Source organism: Cyprinodon tularosa, unplaced genomic scaffold (assembly GCF_016077235.1).
Source record: "Cyprinodon tularosa strain WSP-4 unplaced genomic scaffold, ASM1607723v1 ctg432, whole genome shotgun sequence".
NCBI lineage: Eukaryota > Metazoa > Chordata > Actinopteri > Cyprinodontiformes > Cyprinodontidae > Cyprinodon > Cyprinodon tularosa.
Genome location: NW_024039155.1, coordinates 1,042,177 through 1,065,526, shown reverse-complemented (window position 1 = coordinate 1,065,526; position 23,350 = coordinate 1,042,177). Strand labels below are relative to the sequence as shown.

General features: G+C 41.6%; 1 protein-coding gene across 1 annotated transcript; it reads left to right on the top strand.

Moving 5' to 3' along the window:
* Nucleotides 1–375: 375 nt before the first annotated feature.
* On the top strand, nt 376–15,457 carry LOC119792828 (rho GTPase-activating protein 24-like). The gene is made up of 8 exons (XM_038299644.1): nt 376–1,886; nt 6,630–6,743; nt 7,000–7,207; nt 7,291–7,423; nt 7,591–7,664; nt 7,787–7,908; nt 10,433–10,661; nt 14,536–15,457. The coding sequence occupies exons 1-8, from the start codon at nt 1,835–1,837 to the stop codon at nt 15,455–15,457; spliced, it is 1,854 nt and encodes a 617-aa protein (XP_038155572.1). The 5' UTR covers nt 376–1,834.
* Nucleotides 15,458–23,350: the final 7,893 nt, after the last annotated feature.

The window sequence follows — 23,350 nt, the reverse complement described above, 5'->3', positions numbered from 1 at the left end:
TTTACTGTACCATGAATTGTAGTTTGAGCCAAAGGAGCTTATTGAATTGGACTGTCTGATGGTTCATACATTAATTGTGTTCAAAAGTTGACCTGACTGAGCTGCCTCTGGCTCTTATGTCCACATGAATGATGGTGACAGTGAGAGCATGTGCGCGAAGCAGGCGGCCATACTTCAGCTGCAGTAGAATTTCAGCCAGATCATCCCCCCCTCCCTCCATCAGCTGTGATTACTTTAGTAAAACAGTTCTGCGTCGCAGAGAACCAATTTTGCTAATGCACAGCCTCCACGCACACGCCCAGCATGGTTATTGATGAGGTAAATGGGGAGGGGGGCAACAAGGGGCACATATACTGCTGGGAAATTGAGAGAAAGAGAGAAGGGGATGGAGGGAGTGAGACAGAAGTTGGATGTGGACAAAGACAGGGACAGAGACAGAAGAAGAGAGAAGGGATGAAGTGAAGGAAGGACGGAAAGAGGGCGGAAGGGGCTCGAACAAAAAATGGACATCAGGCATGAAAGCTGTGCTCTGAAACGATTACGGGACGTCCAGTTAAAGAGGCAATAAAGACGAAGACACAGAGAGAGACAAGCGAGGAGAGAGGATGCAGCACAGAATACTAACATGGCGTCTTTCCAGTGTGGAGGATGAACTATCCTAAATCTTCAAACACAGGGTTAGACGGGAAAGAAATATGTATAAAGAAACAGAAGTAAGAAGTTCAGATGATGTCTTTAGCTTCTGTTCTCTGGTGTCGACGGCTAACGGGAGATATTAAGCAGGAAAGACAGGGTGCGGGTCAGAAGACGCTCCAACGATGGGAAGCCAAGTAAAAAAATCAAATTCCTGCCACTTTGGTTGGATCTAGGATGGTTTGGATGCAATTTCTACAAAGGTGTCTTCTTGACAATCATAGCTTTGGAGAGAAAAGGAAGACTGTTGGTCTGTGTTGACTTTGGGACCAAATGAAAACATCTGGAAGGACAACCAACCATTTCAGCCTTCTGGTGTGCCGCTTACGGAGCAGCACCACATTTCATCATTTCTACAGTTTCTGTCAGGATTTGTTATGAATCCATTTGAATGGTCGTCAGTTTGAACAGATGATTATGGACGAGGACAATGGCAGTTATGAAAACAGAGGGAGATTATATTTACTCTACAAGCTCTGTAGAGTTGTGCATCCGTACAACTCCGTCTACAGAAATAGAATAGGGCAACAGCAATGATTATTATCCAATGTTTTCCACATCTGCCTACAGCAACTTTTCTTCATTGCTGTTTTTTAACATGGAGCATTTTTTAAAGAACTGATTCTTACCAGGAATTTGTCATCAGAGAATCTGTATCTGTAAAACTTTTCCTCGAGGTAAACCTCTCTGGACCAAGATCTTAGTATAGAAACTTTCATATTTAAAGAAAAGAGGCTTCCTGTACCGACAGCAACTTTGGTCAAACTTGGGATTCCTGATGTCTTCTTGTCATTAAAATACATTTTTCACAAAGTTTTGGATCTTTACCAGTAAACTATTCAGATTTCTGTTACGTCTCTTGCAGGATTTTCTGAAGTCTGTGGATCCGAGTTGGAAAGCTGTTTTTATTTCATATTATTTCTGAGATTTCTACATCTGCCAGAGACTGCTCTGTATCATCAAATGGATGCTGGACATCCACTTGATGATACATCTCCTTTTAACCAGAAATATGCCTTTTGATCACCTGCACCGTCTCATTATAGTGTAAGGATTTTATTTTGAAATCCCTTTATAATTGGGTAAAATACGTCCTCACTTTGAATTAAACATCTACAACCAGGCCGGGATTGTTTGCAGGATGGGACTCAGCTGCTTTAAGTCATGGAAATATGACAGCACAGGTCACAAAGGTAAGACACGCATCTACAGCCTAACAGAATATTGCTTTCCTTTCCCAACTCCAGCTGCATATGTTTCATTCAACAGTGAAACATGTTAAATGCTGAGTCAGCAGGTTGGCCATTTTGCCCAGAGTGTGTCCTCTTATGTGCGTATACATTGACATTGAGGCGGACAAGCTAGGGATGATGGGAAATTAGGTGAAAGAGGACAGGGTGTGAATGGGCGAGAGGAAAGTGTTTGAAAAGTTGTAGGTGCTGAGGTTTATTTTCCCCGTTACAGATTGAATCTGTTTTTTTCTTTTCCAGTAACATTTACCTCTTTCACATCAAGACATACACTCACCGGCCACTTTATTAGGTACCCCATGCTAGTAACGGGTTGGACCCCCTTATGCCTTCAGAACTGCCTCAATTCTTGGTGGCATAGATTCAACAAGGTGCTGGAAGCATTCCTCAGGGAGTTTGGTCCATATTGACATGATGGCATCACACAGTTGCCGCAGATTTGTCGGCTGCACATCCATGATGCGAATCTCCCGTTCCGCCACATCCCAAAGATGCTCTATTGGATTGAGATCTGGTGACTGTGGAGGCCATTTGAGTACAGTGAACTCATTGTCATGTTCAAGAAACCAGTCTGAGATGATTCCAGCTTTATGACATGGCGCATTATCCTGCTGAAAGTAGCCATCAGAAGTTGGGTACATTGTGGTCATAAAGGGATGGACATGGTCAGCAACAATACTCAGGTAGGCTGTGGCGTTGCAACGATGCTCAATTGGTACCAAGGGGCCCAAAGAGTGCCAAGAAAATATTCCCCACACCATGACACCACCACCACCAGCCTGAACCGTTGATACAAGGCAGGATGGATCCATGCTTTCATGTTGTAGACGCCAAATTCTGACCCTACCATCCGAATGTCGCAGCAGAAATCGAGACTCATCAGACCAGGCAACGTTTTTTCCAATCTTCTATTGTCCAATTTCCATGAGCTTGTGCAAATTGTAGCCTCAGTTTCCTGTTCTTAGCTGAAAGGAGTGGCACCCGGTGTGGTCTTCTGCTGCTGTAGCCCATCTGCCTCAAAGTTCCACGTACTGTGCGTTCAGAGATGCTCTTCTGCCCACCTTGGTGGTAACGGGTGGTTATTTGAGTCACTGTTGCCCTTCTATCAGCTCCAACCAGTCTGGCCATTCTCCTCTGACCTCTGGCATCAACAAGGCATTTCCGCCCACAGAACTGCCGATCACTGGATGTTTTTTCTTTTTCGGACCATTCTCTGTAAACCCTAGAGATGGTTGTGCGTGAAAATCCCAGTAGATCAGCAGTTTCTGAAATACTCAGACCAGCCCTTCTGGCACCAACAATCATGCCACGTTCAAAGTCACTCAAATCACCTTTCTTCCCCATACTGATGCTTGCTTTGAACTGCAGGAGATTGTCTTGACCATGTCTACATGCCTAAATGCACTGAGTTGCCGCCATGTGATTGGCTGCTTAGAAATTAAGTGTTAACGAGCAGTTGGACAGGTGTACCTAATAAAGTGGCCGGTGAGTGTATTTTCAAAGGCAAACAAAAACAACCAGTAAATAAAACTGAAGAAATTCTGTATTTAATGGATGATTTTATTAGATGAATAGTAAAAGAATTCTGAATTAACTGGTTAAGATTCTCAGTTATCCAGATCATTACAAAAACATTAAAAACTGGACTTTGTTTCCAAGTTTGAAGACGTTTCTCTTCCATCCAGGAAGCTTTTTCAATTCAAAATGTCAGAAATATTGTTGAATTCCAGGTTTTATAGAGTGGACGAAAACAAGTGGACTAAAACTTGTTTTGGCTTAAAAAACATGCAAATTCACCCTGACCATTTTGTGTCATTCTAGTAGTTTTCTATCTATATTTTAGCAGTGTTGTATTTTTTGAGTTGACTCTCTGCTGCCCCTTTGTGCCAGTCACCTATCCCTTAGCTCCCTTCTAGTTGCTTCCATTCACACCTGCTCCCTATCACCTGATCAGCTCAGTCTTTGTTCGGTCTCCCATATATTCTGTACATTTTCTGTGCCTTTCCTAATTGCTGGATTATCTTATTGCTTTGTTCCTCGTGTGTGTTTCCTCCTGGCATCTCCCGGTTTGGTTTCATTTGTGTTTCTCTTTTCATCTAAATTAAATCTGCAAGAACTAATCTCATCCTCCTCATCTCTGCATTTGGGTCCTAAACCTGGCCCTCATTAAACAGCTGTCACCGACCTGTAAAACCTAGAAATTTCATATATTCTAAAGACAAGAAATCCACTAGAGATCTCAAAAAGAAATGTGCCCGGACTAAAATAAAAAAAAAACAAAAAAAAAAAAAAAAAAAAAAAACAAGGTCTTTAACATCAATGTTACTTTGGAGGGTTACAAAGCTCAAAAATGAAAATCATTATCCACAAATTAAGAATAAAACGTTCAGTGGAAAGGAGCTAGAAATAGTTTAATCAAGAAGTAGTCTAGATAGTCTTCCAATATCCAAAATTCAGCCAAAGTTTTCTACATCTGGCTAAAAACAGTTTTTTGTTTAATATCAAACTGATGTGAGGTTCAGCTCATGTAGCTTCATATATAAACACAATCTGCCTTTATTCTGCTGATAAGCTTAATTAACTCTGACCAAAGTCAGAAGGATAAAACTAAGCATGATTTGATTCAAATGCAGTCTGATAAGAGCGAGGTCAACTTAATTTTTAACAATAACCGTATTTAATCATCATGTTGTCCAGTAAAAATCTAAGGTTAGCTTGCTAGCTAAACACAACTGCACCAAAATTATTCAGTCATCTGCAAACTTCGCTTTAAACTAGCGTTGCTCTGATGCCATTTTTTGGCCCATATATCGATACCCGGTACCTGGCAGTGAAGTATCGGCCAATACCATCTGTTTGAAATGAATGTGTGTGTATCTATGAAGAACTGCAGACTAGTTGGATGTAGAATAATCGCCATCATTGCTTCATGTCAAGCTGCTGCCTACCTTTGTGAAGCAGGAAAAAGACTAAAACAAAGTGAATCCAGTCAAACGTTTTATTGCCTACCTGGAATGGGTGACAATAGTTGAAGAAACTTTTGGCTCTCAAAATGGTATCAGTGCTCTATTGGTTGGTACTCGCCGATACCGATGCCACCATTTCAGGGCTGGATCGGGGCCCCGCCTGATACTGATATCGGTATCGGTGCAACACTAGTTTAAAACAATGCCCTTATTTTCCAACATGTTCCTTCTTACTGTAGATTAACTAGTCGTATGTATAAGGAGCTAACATTAGAGGGATGGCAGGTAGGTCTCCCAACCAAGCAATGCGACATTTAAAGGTGAATTTTAAAGGTGATTTTTAAAGATAAATAATCTAAAAATCAGTAGAAACATGCAAAAAGCTGGTAAGGAATCGTAAGAAACTGTATATCTGTAATGTCCTGGTGAAGATTCTCAGTAATCCAGGTCAGAGTCATTCTAAAAAAAAAAAAAACAATCCACTGGACTTTGTTTCCAAGTTTGAAGACGTTTCTCTTCCCATCCAGGAAGCTTTTTCAATTCAAAATGTCAGAAATAGCGCTGAGTTTCCGGGCTTATAGAGTGGACCAAACAAAGGCCTCAATGACTCTCCATTTCTAAGGGGTGGACAGATTTGCATGGTTTCTAGCCATATTAAGGATTTGCTTGGCCAACCTGGGACTCAAACCCTACTTCAGGCATTTAAAATGAAAAAAGCTTCCTGCATGGGAAGCGAAACGTCTTCAAATTTGAAAACAAAGTCCAATGAATTGTTGTTGCTTTTTTTTTTACTTGTTTTTTTTTTTTTTTTTTTTTTACTTTTGTGGAATATCTGTTTTGTCAGTAGGACAAATGTCTCATTAATTATTCAGAAAGATGGAAATAATTTGGCATATTTGCACTGTAAATTAAAGAAAAAAAAATATATTTTTAATAATAATACTTGAACAATCTGAACCTTTATTCTTAAATTTAGCAAGCTTTTTTTTATTGTCTTTTGACTTTATAAATAATAATAGAAATTCTCTTATTCTAAAGACTGAGGCTAAACGCCACATGGCTACATCATTAGTTAAACTTTTACATTTTCTTTAGTCCAACTTTTTTGTAACATTCTTTTATGTTTCTGCATTTTCTATTTTATCTATTTATTTCCTTACTTGCTTTGATTCCTTTTTTATTTTCCTATTTTTTAATCATGTAAAGCACTTTGCATTATCTTTGTACTGAATTGTGCTATACAAATAAATCTGCCTTGCCTTGCCTTGCCTTACATTACAAATTAGACATTTGTTTATTCCTTTATGTAGAAGGCTATATTTATTTGCTTCCAAAGCTCCTGTTCATAGTTGGTTGACGATTAAAGAATAAAATAGAGCCAAACATCAAAATTGGCAAAAACAAACCAACATGCATCTTCATTTAGAGTTATTGCACAGTGGTTCCCCCTTTCATTATAAAATAGCTATTTAGTCATATTAGAATAGTGTTATATTTCCAAATCCATTTATATCAAATAACATGCAATAAATATTTTCTTGTGACATCTTAAAACTTTACTGCATCAGACTTTAATGACACTTATTATGAAATGTGATATTTGACTGTTTTTTACTGTGGAAGCAACAATAAAATTAGGATGTTTTATACCAGGAAGGAGGCTTTTTCAACATCTTTAGATCTTTCTGACCCTAAATTCATAGATTTTTTTTATTTGTAGGCAACAGAGATGTGCTGGCCAGCCCAGGCTCCTATTTCTTCCTATCTAACAGTGCAGGTCAAGGTGATGAGTGGCTGAAGAGCCTAAACAAGGGAGTCTGGATCCCTTTTACAGGTGAGAACTCAACACACCAAATGGTTCATGTGTTTATAAGTTTAATATAGTGCTGCTTGACTATCTTGCCATAAACTTAACAGAAACGGTTTAAACTCCTGAACATTTTGCTAAGTCAATGAGTTCATAGTTTCTTAATCTGCAGAGGTAGTAAATAATAACCTCTAGATGTAGAGAACTCAAGTAGATTCCCAGATTTTAAAGAAGGCGGACTTTAGGACTTATTTTAACGGTGGGTTTTCTCCCTTTGTTTCAGGAGTCTTTGGGCAACGTCTGGAGGAGACAGTGCTGTACGAGCGTCGGTATGGGATGCGCTTGGTTCCTCTGGTGGTGGAGCAGTGTGTCACCTTTATCCGTGAACGGGGTCTGCACGAGGTGGGCTTGTTTCGCCAGCCTGGACGCACCAGTCTGGTGAAAGAGCTGCAGGAGGCTTTTGATTCTGGTGAAAGGCCATCCTTCGACAGGTACAGCCTCTTCTGTGTTTCCACTACAGCTGTCACCTTACATCCAGTTAAAGAGTCTGGTCTGTTGTTTTAATTGCTTGCAGCAACACAGACGTCCACACAGTAGCATCAGTGCTGAAGCTCTACCTCAGGCAGCTACCAGAACCTCTGGTTCCTTACAGCCATTACCAGGACTTCCTGCTCTGCGGTCAGAAGCTGTTAAGTGACCGTACAGTGGTAATCACTGCTCCGTTCACCACAACACAAAGACTGATATAAAACACCTCCAGGAGGAAAAACACACCACTAGCAGTTGCAAACAATGCAGCTTTGATTTGCACATATTTAAAATGTTTCCTTCTACATGTTTTATATCTTATATCCAATTTTGTTGCTTGCCTCAGGGTCTGGAGGAGCTGAGGAATCATCTTCACGAGTTACCTGTAGCAAACTTCAACCTTCTCGACTTTATCTGCCAGTATGACCCGTCTGAATTCATTCTTTTTTTAGATTTTTGGTGATTAAATCCAGCAAGACTTTTAAAGTTGGGGCTAAATTCTATGTTTATGCAGCTTATGAGTAATAAATGTTTGTGTTCAGGTTTTTAAATGAGGTTCAGAGCTGCTCCAGCAGTAACAAGATGAACGTTCAGAATTTGGCAACTGTGTTCGGGCCAAATATCCTTCGAGTCAAAGCTGAAGACCCGCAAAGCATCATGGGAGGTAAACTGCTTCAGTTTACTTTCTTGTTTTGTAATTATGATTTATCAAAAATATACTGCATGATACCATTATATTCCTTATTCAGAAGGTTTAATGCTCTAGAAACTTTGTTTTAATGCTGAATTGAAAGCATTATTTTGTTTGGCAAACATTTGAAAATAAGAATCTTAGGAAAAGAAATGAATCAGTTAATTTTAAGAGCTGTTTATCACACAGCAAACGCTTCATCTCATAGACAATCTGTTGGGTCATCTTGTAATAGCAATTAGCCCAAACCCTCTCCTTGTCAGGTTTGGTGGAGGTTTTTAGAGGACCAAATGCAGAAGATGATTTGGGTTCTTGCAGATTTCATGAGTGGTGGCAACAGAAGCATAAATCCAGAAATAACTCATTAAGGAAAACAGGAACCTGAGCAAAGGGAAACACTTAGGTTAGAGAAGGAATGAAGAGAACCCAGCACAGAGTAACTGCAGAGGAGTATAAATGCCAAACAGAACAAAGAGTGGAGTAATCAACCGATTGGGAGCAGGTGTGGACAGAAAGAACTAGAAGGGAGCTAGGAGAAGGAGACTGACACAAGGGGGCAGCAGAGTGTAAACAAGAAATACACAAGAACTCGAATACAACCAGAAAACAACTAGAATGACACAAAATGGAAATGAAACCAATGACCTAGAAAACACAGAAAGACATGAATTAGACTGTAACTGAAAACTCAAAAAGGAAACTAAAAAAGAACCAAAAAGTGCTGAATCATGACATTCATCTTTATCAGCTTTAGCCCAACAAAGACGAGTTAAAATGCAAGTTGTATATGGACTCCTCTAGCCATAACGCGGCTTGCCATGTCTTAATAAACATCTGACATTGAACAGGTGATATATAGGTTCCTATGTGAAGGTTAGATACGTTTTCCAAGGTTTCATGACGATGCGACGATTGTCTGTGGAACCAAACAGTGGTTTTTTTTTTGGCTGTGACTTTTATTCACCGACTGTTTCTATATATATTGAAATATTTTAACAGAAATGATCCTGTTTACCCACCAAAACTATACTGATGTGAGTACAACGGAGTGTTAGGGCCAGGCTAGAGATTTTTTTTTTATTCCAGAATATTGTCATAACATTATGAGAGTAAAGTCATAAAATTACGAAAACAAAGTCGTAACATGAAGAGAATGAAGTCATCACACAACAACCTGTTTCATAAAGAAAGCTTGGAGCTCCGCCCAGCAGATGACGGCCGACCAGCTCCACCAATCAATCCAATTCAATTCTATTCAGTTTATTTCTATAGCTCCAATTCACATCATGTCATCTCAGGTCACTTTCCAGTTCACCAGATCATCCAGTCAGATTGATTCAAAGTTTTCTATCTAAGGAAAACCAGCTGATTGCATCGACTCATTGACTCTTCAGCAATCCCTCACACTAAGCATGCTTGTAGCGACAGTGGAGAGGAAAAACTCCAGCAGAACCAGGCTCAGTGTGAGCGGCCATCTGCTGAGGCCCACTGGGGTTCAAGGAGACAGAAGCAGACATAGAAAAAGAAGCATAGATACTAAAGGCAACTGTCAACCAGCTCCACAGGCGGCCCCGTCCAGGAAACACACAGCCAGGCAGACGAGCTCCGAGCCAGCTCCCATGTCAGAGGATGAAGAGAGCACATCCAGTTAGTCACAGTCAGAGAAACAGGACTACACTGGAAAACAGGCCAAGCTCCAACATCTAGAAACAAAGGTGTTGATGGCAGCAGCACAGCTGATATTTCTCTCCAGGATGGAGTCACAGCCAAACAGGAACAGACCAGATGAAGCTACTATGAGAAAAAGCAGAGAGAGCAGAACGTTAGAGATTGAACTAACAGATTCTGCAGAGTGGGAGAATAGAGATAGAATGAAGCAGAGAGACCAGAACATGGACTCAGCAACCAGAGTCCACTTTGACCTCCTGCCCAGTTTGATGCTGCTGCTAAAACATTTACAGATGTGTCAAACTGATGCCAAAGTAGAACTTCACATGATGCTCCACATTCCTCATTTTAGGGAAGAAAGGGTTTCTTGGAAGAGTTGTCATAAAATACAACTTCATTCTGTTAATTTATGACTTTATTCTCGAATTGAAAAAAAATCTCTAGCCTGGCCCTAATACTCTGTCGTATGTAAGAGTAGCAGTACATTTTTTTTTACTCATTTAAAGGTAGAAATCACAAGAAATTAATACAAATTTCTGTACTGAATAAATGTTGGATCTGATTAAATGTTAGAAAATGATAGAGTAAGGTAGAATATTTGCAAGTTCTGGTATTTTAAAGACTAATATACAAAAAATATGACAAAATTATTTTTAAATAGCAAATCCATGCAGAAAAGCAGCAACACTTTTTCAGATCTTTTTTGTCCAACGTTAAACTTATGAAAGCAATCCTCACAGTGAGAGTTATATATAAATTGGGTCAGGATAGAGAATTTCCATGGCAGTACTTCTTACACTGTATTTATTCAACTGTGTTTGTCTCCAAGGTGCAAAACTGGTCAAGGTGATCATGTTAGAGCTGATCAAAGAACATGAATCACTGTTTGCCAAGTTTCTTCCTTCTGTCGCCGCTCAACCTTTTGGAAGTTCACATGCATCCCCTTTGAGGCAGCCTCATCTCCAGCCAATGCCCTGCCTTCGTCAGCTGTCTTTGCCTCTTATTGCAGACCACTCTAGTGAGTCAGGACATGCAGCCGAGCACGCAGACCACCCCAGGTAAACTAGAGGTTCTAGAAATGCATGGTCAGTTGTGCTAGAGGGATGAAAAGTGGCTAAATATAGCGACTAAAGCGCTAAGTTGGCAACACTGCTCTTTGCATGGTTTGTTTTCAAATGGTTTGCTGCTGTCTGTCTGGACCTTTCTGAACATGTGCAGCAAATGGACTGATCCAATATGGTGGACACTGAAGGGGGGGGGGGGGGGGGGGAGGAGCAGTGAGAAACAAGAGCCCTGATTGGATAACACACCAAAATATGCCACTTCCAGTGAGGCCACATCTCTTAGGGAAACTATGGAGCAGTGGAGGGTCATGATGTTTGTAATTAACTCTTGCAGTGGCTTCTGGGTTTACAGTAGCAGCCATTCAAAATGGCCTTTCCCATTCAAACACCAGACCAATGGCAGCCCACTTCCCTCCAACTCCCTGTGAAATCCCCTCCAACTTCAGCCACGGCAGCGGCTGAAGTTGCATGTTTTTTTTACTCTGACTCCACCCTTTCACTGAATTAACGAGTCTGACCAGGAGATGGCGCTTCTCTTTAGATCTTAATGTCCACAAATCATGACAGAAAGAATGTTATAGTATAAAGAAGTTTAAAAAGGAATTGTAGGGGACCAGCCAATGACCAGCAAAGGACAAGCCAAGGACCAGCCAATGACCAGCAAAGGACAAGCCAAGGACCAGCCAATGACCAGCAAAGGACAAGCCAGGGACTAACCAATGACCAGCAAAGGACTAGCCAAGGACCAGCCAAGGACCAGCAAAGGACTAGCCAATGACCAGGAAAGGACTAGCCAAGGACCAGCCGAGGACCAGCAAAGGACTAGCCAATGACCAGCAAAGGACTAGCCAAGGACCAGCCGAGGACCAGCAAAGGACTAGCAAGGACCAGCAAAGGACTAGCCAAGGACCAGCTGAAGACCAGCAAAGAACTAGCCAAGGACCAGCAAAGGACTAGCCAAGGACCAGCAAAGGACTAGCCAAGGACCAGAGAAGGACTAGCCAAGGACCAGCAAAGGACTAGCCTAGGACCAGCAAAGGACTAGCCAAGGACCAGCAAAGGACAAGCCAGGGACCAGCAAAGGACTAGCCAAGGACCAGCAAAGGACTAGCCAAGGTCCAGCCGAGGACCAGCAAAGGACTAGCCAATGACCAGCAAAGGACTAGCCTAGGACCAGCAAAGGACTAGCCAAGGACCAGCAAAGGACTAGCCAAGGACCAGCCGAGGACCAGCAAAGGACTAGCCAATGACCAGCAAAGGACTAGCCAAGGACCAGCCTAGGACCAGCAAAGGACTAGCCAATGACCAGGAAAGGACTAGCCAAGGACCAGCCGAGGACCAGCAAAGGACTAGCCAATGACCAGCAAAGGACTAGCCAAGGACCAGCCGAGGACCAGCAAAGGACTAGCAAGGACCAGCAAAGGTCTAGCCAAGGACCAGCTGAAGACCAGCAAAGAACTAGCCAAGGACCAGCAAAGGACTAGCCAAGGACCAGCTGAAGACCAGCAAAGAACTAGCCAAGGACCAGCAAAGGACTAGCCAAGGACCAGCAAAGGACTAGCCAAGGACCAGAGAAGGACTAGCCAAGGACCAGCAAAGGACTAGCCTAGGACCAGCAAAGGACTAGCCAAGGACCAGCAAAGGACAAGCCAGGGACTAGCCAATGACCAGCAAAGGACTAGCCAAGGACCAGCCGAGGACCAGCAAAGGACTAGCAAGGACCAGCTGAAGACCAGCAAAGAACTAGCCTAGGACCCGCAAAGGACTAGCCAAGGACCAGCAAAGGACAAGCCAAGGACCAGCCAATGATCAGCAAAGGACAAGCCAGGGACTAGCCAAGGACCAGCAAAGGACAAGCCAGGGACTAACCAATGACCAGCAAAGGACTAGCCAAGGACCAGCCGAGGACCAGCAAAGGACTAGCCAATGACCACCAAAGGACTAGCCAAGGACCAGCCGAGGACCAGCAAAGGACTAGCAAGGACCAGCAAAGGACTAGCCAAGGACCAGCTGAAGACCAGCAAAGAACTAGCCAAGGACCAGGAAAGGACTAGCCAAGGACCAGCTGAAGACCAGCAAAGAACTAGCCAAGGACCAGCAAAGGACTAGCCAAGGACCAGCAAAGGACTAGCCAAGGACCAGCAAAGGACTAGCCAAGGACCAGCAAAGGACTAGCCTAGGACCAGCAAAGGACTAGCCAAGGACCAGCAAAGAACTAGCCAAGGACCAGCAAAGGACTAGCCAAGGACCAGCAAAGGACTAGCCAAGGACCAGCAAAGGACTAGCCAAGGACCAGCAAAGGACTAGCCTAGGACCAGCAAAGGACTAGCCAAGGACCAGCAAAGGACTAGCCAAGGACCAGCAAAGGACAAGCAAGGGACTAGCCAATGACCAGCAAAGGACTAGCCAAGGACCAGCCGAGGACCAGCAAAGGACTAGCAAGGACCAGCTGAAGACCAACAAAGAACTAGCCTAGGACCCGCAAAGGACTAGCCAAGGACCAGCCAAGGACAAGCCAGGGACCAGCAAAGGACCAGCAAAGGACAAGCCAAGGACCAGCCGAGGACTAGCCAAGGACCAGCAAAGGACAAGCCAGGGACCAGCCAAGGACCAGCAAAGGACAAGCCAGGGACCAGCAATGGACAAGCCAGGGACCAGCCAAGGACCAGCAAAGGACAAGCCAGGGACCAGCAAAGGACAAGCCAGGGACCAGCCAGGGACCAGCAAAGGACAAGCCAGGGACCAGCCAAGGACCAGCAAAGGACAAGCCAGGGACCAGCAAAGGACAAGCAAAGGACAAGCCAGGGACCAGCAAACGACAAGCCAGGGACCAGCCAGGGACCAGCAAAGGACAAGCCAGGGACCAGCAAAGGACAAGCCAGGGACCAGCCAGGGACCAGCAAAGGACAAGCCAGGGACCAGCCAAGGACCAGCAAAGGACAAGCCAGGGACCAGCAAAGGACAAGCCAGGGACCAGCAAAGGACAAGCAAAGGACAAGCCAGGGACCAGCAAAGGACAAGCCAGGGACCAGCCAGGGACCAGCAAAGGACAAGCCAGGGACCAGCCAGGGACCAGCAAAGGACAAGCCAGGGACCAGCCAAGGACCAGCCAAGGACCAGCAAAGGACAAGCCAGGGACCAGCAAAGGACAAGCCAGGGACCAGCAAAGGACAAGCAAAGGACAAGCCAGGGACCAGCAAAGGACAAGCCAGGGACCAGCCAGGGACCAGCAAAGGACAAGCCAGGGACCAGCCAGGGACCAGCAAAGGACAAGCCAGGGACCAGCCAAGGACCAGCCAAGGACCAGCAAAGGACAAGCCAGGGACCAGCAAAGGACAAGCCAGGGACCAGCAAAGGACAAGCCAGGGACCAGCCAAGGACCAGCAAAGGACCAGCCACAGGACAAGCCAAGGTCAAGCCAAGAACCAGCCGAGGACCAACCAGGGGTCCATCAATGAAAGTGGGGAAATTTTGAATGACTACTACTGTTTTATCTCAGAGTTTTTCAACAGCTGTTTTCACCAGATGCATTAATGTGTTTTACGTGTTTCAACATTTGTTAATGCAATACGTGACCTTTGGATTTAAATAACACCACTGACCCTCCCCTGTTTCAGAAAGCAGCAGCCGCCACTGATAAGCGTGCAGTTTTGCTCCCACTTTAGAACAGGTTTTTCAACAAATGGGCCACATGCCACTGGTACCAGGTATTGCTGAAGAGTGAAATCAGGATCTCTATTAGCTTTGTTACCAGACTGAAAAATGAATGGCTCAGAAGTTTCTTGGCTGCTTTAAATTTGGTGCACTGCAATAGCAGAAATACTTTATGTGGCTCTATAAACAGATTTTCATATTTATTTATTTTCAGCTGTATCTTCTCTGCTGGCGGTGAATCAGACTTGCTCTCTGGGCAGAAAAGACACCTCGGTCATCGCTACACCTCCTCCCAGCCAGAGAACTGCTTCTTCCCCTTGCCTTCCTCCACTGAGTCCATCAAACCCCATGCTGTTGGCCACAGAGGAGATTATAACAAGTACCATAATGGCCAAGGGTCATCTTCTGCAAATGCTCAAGCAGCAACAACAAACTCTGAGTTACAAGGTGGAAGCTCGAGGCAGGGGATGGTCCTGGGATGGGATGAAGGATGGCCACACCCAGAGAATACATCCTCTGCTTACTGGAGCGTTAAAAGGGCAGAGGAAGAGGGTGATGTTCAGGAAGTGGCCAGTAGGAGCAGCAGTCAGGCACAAGAGGATAGTACGCCTTCTGCCTACGACAACCTGGACAGAACCTCTCTGTCTCACGCCATGCAGAATGTTCCCATGGAGAAGTCTGGTTCGCCTGCTCCAGGAACAAATGCTGAAATGTGTGAAGCAGGGGTAGATCAAGGACTGGGTAAGGAAGGAGAATCCTCTTCCTCATGGTCTTCCTGTGAAGTTCTTCCATTAGATGAGAACAACGATGATCTGGGGGCAGATAGTCCTTATATTCCACCAAAGAGATCCAAAATGTTGCCTTTGGGTCAGAAAAGAAAAAGGGAAAGCCATGATAAAGATGATCATGAAGATCATGTTGACACTCACCATCCCAGCTCCTGGGCTTCCTGTTCTGTCATCAGCTTCAGCCCGCTCAGCACGGGGAGCTCTGAGGTTTTCCTCCCTTCAGGACCTCCACCTCTTCAGCTTCAAGAGTCTCACTTAGAGATGAGGGAGAATCATCCACTGGTGGCCAAACTAAGGCAGCAAATGGCTCAGCAAAAGGCAGAGTACCAGAGCAGGATTGAGAGGTAAGGACTTTTTGCTGTATATGAACGTTTAACATCCATTTTGTCCCCCTTTCCTATTACCTCTAGACTTCCTCAGAACTTGCCAAGGTCTAGAGGTACCCCACTTCTTCTAATAACATGGTAGGAAAAACAGTCCCATTGTCTGTCCTGATGATGCAGAACTTTCAGGAGGCGAGGTACACTACAAAAGAAGGGTTGCAACCTGTGTTTGAAAAAGCAACTTTACAAGTAGTTACAAAACTCAAGGAAGGACATACATTCGAAATCTAGTTTATTTATCAAAACAATTAGTTTCATCCAGAAAAATGTCTTTTTGGTTGGACTCAGTGCTGCCCCAACTTGTTTTTTGTTTTTTTATTCTTTATTTCGAACTTGCAAGAGTAAAAACAAAAAAAAAACAATAAAACAATGTTTAAAAACATTGGAGAGAAAAACAACAAACAAGGTGCCCTTCTTTCCTAAATTAATATACCTCCATTACATGTGCGAAAAGGAGTAGGAAGAAGTAAACTTATGTACTCCTACCCCTTTAATTCTTGTATTTCTTTAATTTACAATATTTATAATTATGTTGCTATATATATCCATATAAATACATACCTGCCTACACATATACATACATAAATATGTATACACAAACCAAAATAAAAAGTTTTTCAAGATGATGCAAAGTTAAATGTGACTCTTTTACCATCAGTTATAAAACTAATAAAATTAAGTCTAAGGAAGTTATCATCCAGAATTGTAGAATTGTAATTTTAATAGGGTAGAGCAGTACAACTTCTGGCCTTAACTTTTTCTCCTGCATTACATTTATTTTTATACTTGATGTAGTTTTAAAAATAGTACTTTACATTTTTAACTGAGTAAAAAGCTGAAGTTGATTCTGTAAGATCTATAAAAGCCTTTTTAAACAGCAGGATTTATATTTTCTCTTGAGTAATAAACATCAAAGCGTCTCTGTCATTAACATTTTGAAAAGGCTGATAAGGGTGGTTAAGCTTCACTGCTACGACGGAGTATTAGGGCCACACATGAAGAGAAAAAATATCTTTGCCATGACGAGTTTAAAGTCGACACGTCGACATTAAACTCAACATTTCGAGAATAAAGTTGAAATGTCATGTTGAGTTTAATCTCGACGTGTCGACAATAAAGTTGAAATTAGTTCAAGAGAGCCAACCGCTGCACAGGATACATGCACAGAATCCAGAATCAGACAAGCCTTGTGTAGATGATTTGGTCAAATTGTACTTTCTGTGATGATTATACAGTTATACAGTTGCAGCACGTCAAAGACTACCTTCACTCTTAAAACGCAGACTGCAGCTGTGGAGCGCGGTTGCTCTTTTCTCCAAACTCCAAAAAATATTTTTTCTCTTCATGTGTGGCCCTAATACTCCGTCGTACACTGCGCATCTTTGGGTTCCAAAATCCTGACATTATTTATGAAAGCTCATATTGCTCAGTAAAAAGAAAGGCCAGGTGGAGTCTGAAGAGGAGCATTTCTTTAAACAGGCCATATATCGAGAGTGTTTTGGTAGGGATGCTAACAAAACTCAGATATGTACAGCACTTGCAAAAGTATTCATACATTTTCAAAAGTCCTATTTTGTAACATTACAACCTAAAAAAACAACCAAAAAGAGTTATGGCTATCATGTAAAGATCAAAAACCTGCAGAAGGTGTTGTCCATTTATTAAATGAAATATATATATATTAATATATATTAACAGTTGTAAACAATGCAGCATGTTAATATATATTAACACGTTTGTGGAACAAAGATCCTGCGACTACAGCTGCAAGTCTTTTAGTGATGTGGAACCAGCATTGTTTGCAAATAAATGTAACTTTAGTCAAATAGAACAGAGTTTCTCTAGATACAGATTTTCAATTCCCAGATCGCAGTTTGATTTGGATCTAGACCTTGACTTTTTGTTTGTGTTTACGTATCTGTCGGAGCATCTATAATCGAGTTCTAGATGCTGGATGTGGCTGAATGTGCTCTCTTCATCCTCTGACATGGGAGCTGGCTCGGAGCTCGTCTGCCTGGCTGTGTGTTTCCTGGACAGGGCCGCCTGTGGAGCTGGTTGACAGTTGCCTTTTGTATCTATGCTTCTTTTTCTATGTCTGCTTCTGTCTCCTTGAACCCCAGTGGGCATCAGCAGATGGCCGCTCACACTGAGCCTGGTTCTGCTGGAGGTTTCTTCCTGTTCAAAGGGAGTTTTTCCTCTCCACTGTCGCTACAAGCATGCTTAGTGCTTAGAAATAAACTGAATAGAATTGAACAACTGGACAATTTGGGGTGCAACAATCCATGTAGAACACAGTTTTGCAATTATTATGAGCTTTTTTTATGATAATAATAATATACAACAATAATGTGTTTTATTTATCAGCACTTTTGATAAAAACCAATATATTTTAAAAAGGTTATTGAGAGCTTTATAACTCAGAGGATCTTGAAGTGGATCTGCTGCTTTATGGAGCCATTTAAGGTGCAGTTCAACAAACTTCAGTTTGTACCTGACTGTAACACAGTGCCTCACCCCCTCAGCACCAGGGTCAAAACTGTTTCCAAATTTGTTCTGATCAGTATAACATCAAACTATTGTACCAAGCATGTCATGCGATTGAATGTATTCATGTTTTTTGCTAGGTTCACCTATCCTAGGGTCAATGGGCAGGAGGAGAGTAAATCCTTATCATATCATCAGTCCAATGACAGTGTCCTGTCTGGCAATGTGGCAATAAGAATAATTGTCTTGATGCCAAAAAGAGTCCAACATAGTGTTCCATTTGATTTATGCATATAAATAGCTTTATTATATCATGTAGAGAGTTTTACAGGTTCTATGGACACTGCAATATAAATAGAACAGAAGAGGAAAAACAGAAAAAAAAGGAGAAAAGATGAAAGAAAGAGGAGATAAAAGGGAGATAATGATAAAACATATTCAGTCTGCTTCATCACCTGCAGAGATGGAAAAAGAACAGAACAACCAACGGACATGGAACAAGATATACAATAAATTAACACCTAGATACTATCACTGTAGTATAAGTAGAATTATTTAATCTGACATGTATACTGCGGTAGCTGAAGATCAGAATATGGGCTTTCTGTATGGAAGTGAATCTCTAAGTTCCTGGAACCAAACACCTGTAGTTGTTTGTGAGGGTGCACTGCTGCATGTAAAGTGTATCCAAAGGAAAAATGCTCAATAGTGGCTGTGAGGAGCTGAAAAGGCTGAATATTTGTTTACAGCTGTTCTATGAAATGTGTTAATAGATGTAAATCGCTACCTGGAAATAAAGCTTTTTATTTCTCTGTGAATTTGTTCATTGGAACTAATTAATATTTGTTGAATTTCCATCCAGCGGTAGAAATCAGCTGCACCTTTAATTCTGCCAGTTAAACTGAATCCACATAGGAGGACTCTTATTTACTTATAAGAGCTACTGGATAAAACAGGTTGGAATATTAGGAGTATTGCAGTAAGGGGCTAAATGCCTATGATTAGACCTCTTCAAAAAATAAAACTTTTTGATTTTCATAGCAGACTGGAAGATTTCCCATTCTTTGGAACCCGACAAGCTCAAATATCCCAATCATTTTGTTCTCAGGCGATGCTTCTGCTGCCCCAAAGACCCCCAAGTAACAACGTCTGGATAACGAAACATATTTTTAGACTTAGAAAGTTGGCAATAATACCTTTAAAAGCTAATAAAATTAGGAAGTTAGGAAAAATAGGAAACTGTCTCAGTTTTTTTCTGGTGTTACTGCATCAAAATTTATAATAACTAGAAAAAGCTGTTTCGGAGAAACATCAAAGTGGGAATGCTTTTGCTGAATGAAAAAAGCTGAAATTAACTGCAGAACATATAAAAATGTGATAGGAAGTCATTAGAAACTTCAAACTGCAGAAAACAATTGAATCATCTGAAGATTTTATAGGGTAGAAACATCTGGCAGTAAAATGGCAGAAACAAACTCATCTTAAAAGCCGCACAGTCAAACCATACATGATATCAAAAAATGTTGATCAGCATAAAGAAAACAGTGTCATCATTTGAGGATTGAAAATTTACAAACCTATGTGCAAGACTAACCATAAGAAGCAGAGGAAGGACAGAGAGAGAAGCTTATAGAAAGAGAGCTAATACCACTTAAGGAGCTGAATTTATCCAAAAAACTAACCTGCATGTTACGAGCTGCTGTGTTGATAAAAGCACCGTTGGCAGGCTTAGGCTGCATGTTATGAGGCTAGCGGATGCTTTATTACAGTGTAAATCTAAGAACCTGGTTAAGAAATATGCACTGAGGTGTGTGGTCAACAGGCCTTGGTAGTGTAATTTGAAGAAATTGGTTGAGTTTGGGTCATAACTACTAGCCATACAGCACAATGAATGAGTGTGTGTAAGGAAGAGGCTTTTATTTTGTAGAGTCCCTTTAGTCTTACAGTATTTCGAAAGTCTATCATGGATGTGTGTCAAGGGAAGGGTCATGCCCAGCAGTGATATAGAATCCATTTCTAAATATGCAATCACTTGTTTTCCATGTTATTGGGTGAATAGATGCTGTGTTAGAGCGTAAATGGGAGACTTTTATTGTGAAATTCGCTCTGGGGTATGTTTTGAAAAGGTCCCTAGAGTCTAATAGAAACAAACTGGTAGAGTTTGGGTCATAATGCTGAGCCATTTGCATCAATTAATACACAAGTATAATATAGAGGCTTTTATTTTGTAGGGTCACTGGAGTCTTATTTTGAAAGTCTAGCAGTAGTGTGTTGAGAAAAGGGTTAGACCCAGCAGTGATACTTGATGACTTTCCAATCATTAAATCACTCTTTCCCCTGTTATTAGGGCAGTAGATGAAGTGGAAATGGGAGGCTTTTATTTTGAAATTTGCTGTGGGGTGTGTTTTTAAAAACCCCTAGAGTCTCATTTTTAAAAAAGTGGTTGAGTTTGGGTCATAATGTTGAGCCATATGCTGGGGAAAAAAATATGAGTTTAATGTAGGGGCTTTTATTTTGTAGGGTCACTGGAGTCTTATTTTGAAAGTCTAGTAGGGTTGTGTGTTGAGAAAAGGGTCAGACCCAGCAGTGATACTTGATGACTTTCCAATCATTAAATCACTCTTTCCCCTGTTATTAGGGCAGTAGATGAAGTGGCAATGGGAGGCTTTTATTTTGAAATTTGCTGTGGGGTGTGTTTTGAAAAACCCCTAGAGTCTCATTTTTAAAAAAGTGGTTGAGTTTGGGTCATAATGTTGAGCCATATGCTGGGGGAAAAAAATATGAGTTTAATGTAGGGGCTTTTATTTTGAAGGGTCCCTGGAGTCTTATTTTGAAAGTCTAGCAGGGTTGTGTGTTGAGAAAAGGGTCAGACCCAGCAGTGATACTTGATGACTTTCCAATCATTAAATCACTCTTTCCCCTGTTATTAGGGCAGTAGATGAAGTGGCAATGGGAGGCTTTTATTTTGAAATTTGCTGTGGGGTGTGTTTTGAAAAACCCCTAGAGTCTCATTTTTAAAAAAGTGGTTGAGTTTGGGTCATAATGTTGAGCCATATGCTGGGAAAAAAATATGAGTTTAATGTAGAGGCTTTTATTTTGAAGGGTCCCTGGAGTCTTATTTTGAAAGTCTAGCAGGGTTGTGTGTTGAGAAAAGGGTCAGACCCAGCAGTGATACTTGATGACTTTCCAATCCTTAAATCACTCTTTCCCCTGTTATTAGGGCAGTAGATGAAGTGGCAATGGGAGGCTTTTATTTTGAAATTTGCTGTGGGGTGTGTTATGAAACCCCCCCTAGAGTATAATTTTAAAAAAGTGGTTGAGTTTGGGTCATAATGTTGAGCCATATGCTGGGAAAAAAAATATGAGTTTAATGTAGGGGCTTTTATTTTGAAGGGTCCCCGGAGTCTTATTTTGAAAGTCTATCAGGGTTGCGTGTGAAGGGAAGGGTCATGGCCAGTAGTCATATTGTATCCACTTCCTAATGTTAAATCAGTGTTGTCTCCCTCCATTAGATTAAAATGTGCTGTTTAAAGTGGTGGAGGTAAAATCCTTTGAAGCACGGTTACCTTGACAACGCTTAACGAGCCTGTCAGTGACAGAGAGACATGCGCATCACTTTCGTTCCTTTCCTCTCAGGCTTTTTTGAATGGGAATATCAGCTCCGAACAAACGAGTGCTGAAGACAAACCGTAAATGGTATCTAAAAAATTCTTTCAGTCTAAGCGAGAGCTATCCTTTGTCTCCAATTGGGGTAACTTTCATGGCTGTAGCTCATTCACAACCTTAATGGGAAGGAGAAATATAAAGGTTTATAAATCCTGCTGGTCTCATTAAATAACATGGAGCTCAATGGTAGAGCAGAGCTCTCAAAAGCAAAACTTTCCCTCCGAACAAACGAGCGGTGAGCCAAAACCGTAATAGGTATTCAAAAAATTCTTTCACCGTGAGCGTCAGCCATCTTTGGACTACAACTGGTGTAACTTTCATATTTCTACAATATTTCGTCTAGGCGTGGTGACGATGTAAAAAAGTGTATAATTGTCAAAATCTTGATTTTGGGGTTCGGACAGATTTGTTACCCCCGAACAAACCTTTTTCCTAGCTAAACGATAAAAGATATCGACACACTTCCTTCAATGTGAGTGCTAGGAAGGTCTGAGGAACAACTTCCACAAGGCTCATGTTGCTACGTCGAACGGTTCCCAAATGGGAGCGATACGAAAAAGTCTGTTTTTTTGAATTTTCAGTTCGGATTTTCAGAGAGCTCTCATTGGATTTCTATTGGGGAAGTGTGGACTTCTTCGTGGTCTGGGCCAAACTGTCGGAAAACCGTAAATGCCACACAAATGAGGGTTACATTTCCTGAATCCTGACAAAAATCCCTACGTTTTGATGTATAATTTATTTCAACTGAGTGAAAAATGAGGGAGTGAGAACAATTTGTTCGGAAAAACCAGAACAGTTTGAAAACGCTAGAGCACGCACTCTAGCAGTTGAAGAATTCCGTCCATAGACTTCCATTATAAATCTGAAAATCTTTAAAATTTCTTTTAAAGTTTGAAGCTTCACTGAAGCAAAACTGTAAAAGTTAGCAAAAAGCTGAGATAAACAGTAATAGCAGAAAGATACGGAAACATTTTAAAAGTTGAATGGTGTTTCTAGCTGAAAGTATGCTGAAGTAGTTAAAGGGCAAAGTAGCTGAAGATTTAGTGGAATTTTTGAAGTTTTACATGTATTTCAATGGGACAGAAAAAGTCATAAAAAGCTAAATATTTAAAAAAGTATAATAGCTGAAGTTACCACAAGATACAGCAGGATGGACCAGAAGAAGCTGAACGTTTTGATACCAAATTTGTTGAAATCGGCTGAAGTATGGGGAACTAGTTAGAGACGGAAAAACGTACGGAAAGTATAATAATAACTAGAAAAAGCTGTTTCGGAGAAACATCAAAGTGGGAATGCTTTTGCTGAATGAAAAAAGCTGAAATTACCTGAAGAACATATGAAAATGTGATTGGAAGTCATCAGAAACTTCAAACTGCAGAAAACAATTGAATCATCTGAAGATTTTGTAGGGTAGAATCATTTGGCAGTAAAATGGCAGAAACAGACTCATCTTAAAAGCTGCACAGCCAAACCATACATGATATTAAAAAATGTCTTGAATGTGGGCACTAGAAGGGTCTTAATATAATGTCTCCCAAGTTTCTAGAAAAATGTATAAAGAAATTTTGAAGTGGGGTTTACCTACTTTCCAGAAACATGTCAGGCGTGTTATGAATTAGCAGCAAACAGAAAAGCTTAATTCCTGTCCAGAAAGAGAGCAGAATGAAGCCAAAGTTCTCAACATAGGCTGAAAAGTATGAAATTAGCT

What these genes read in the sequence shown, in the direction of transcription:
- LOC119792828 (XM_038299644.1), top strand. Translation starts at nt 1,835, where the DNA reads ATGGGACTCAGCTGCTTTAAGTCATGGAAATATGACAGCACAGGTCAC. An exon ending in CTTCTCGACTTTATCTGCCA is followed by an intron (nt 7,665 to 7,786) that starts GTATGACCCGTC and finishes GTTTGTGTTCAG; the next exon opens with GTTTTTAAATGAGGTTCAGA. An exon ending in CCCGCAAAGCATCATGGGAG is followed by an intron (nt 7,909 to 10,432) that starts GTAAACTGCTTC and finishes TTTGTCTCCAAG; the next exon opens with GTGCAAAACTGGTCAAGGTG.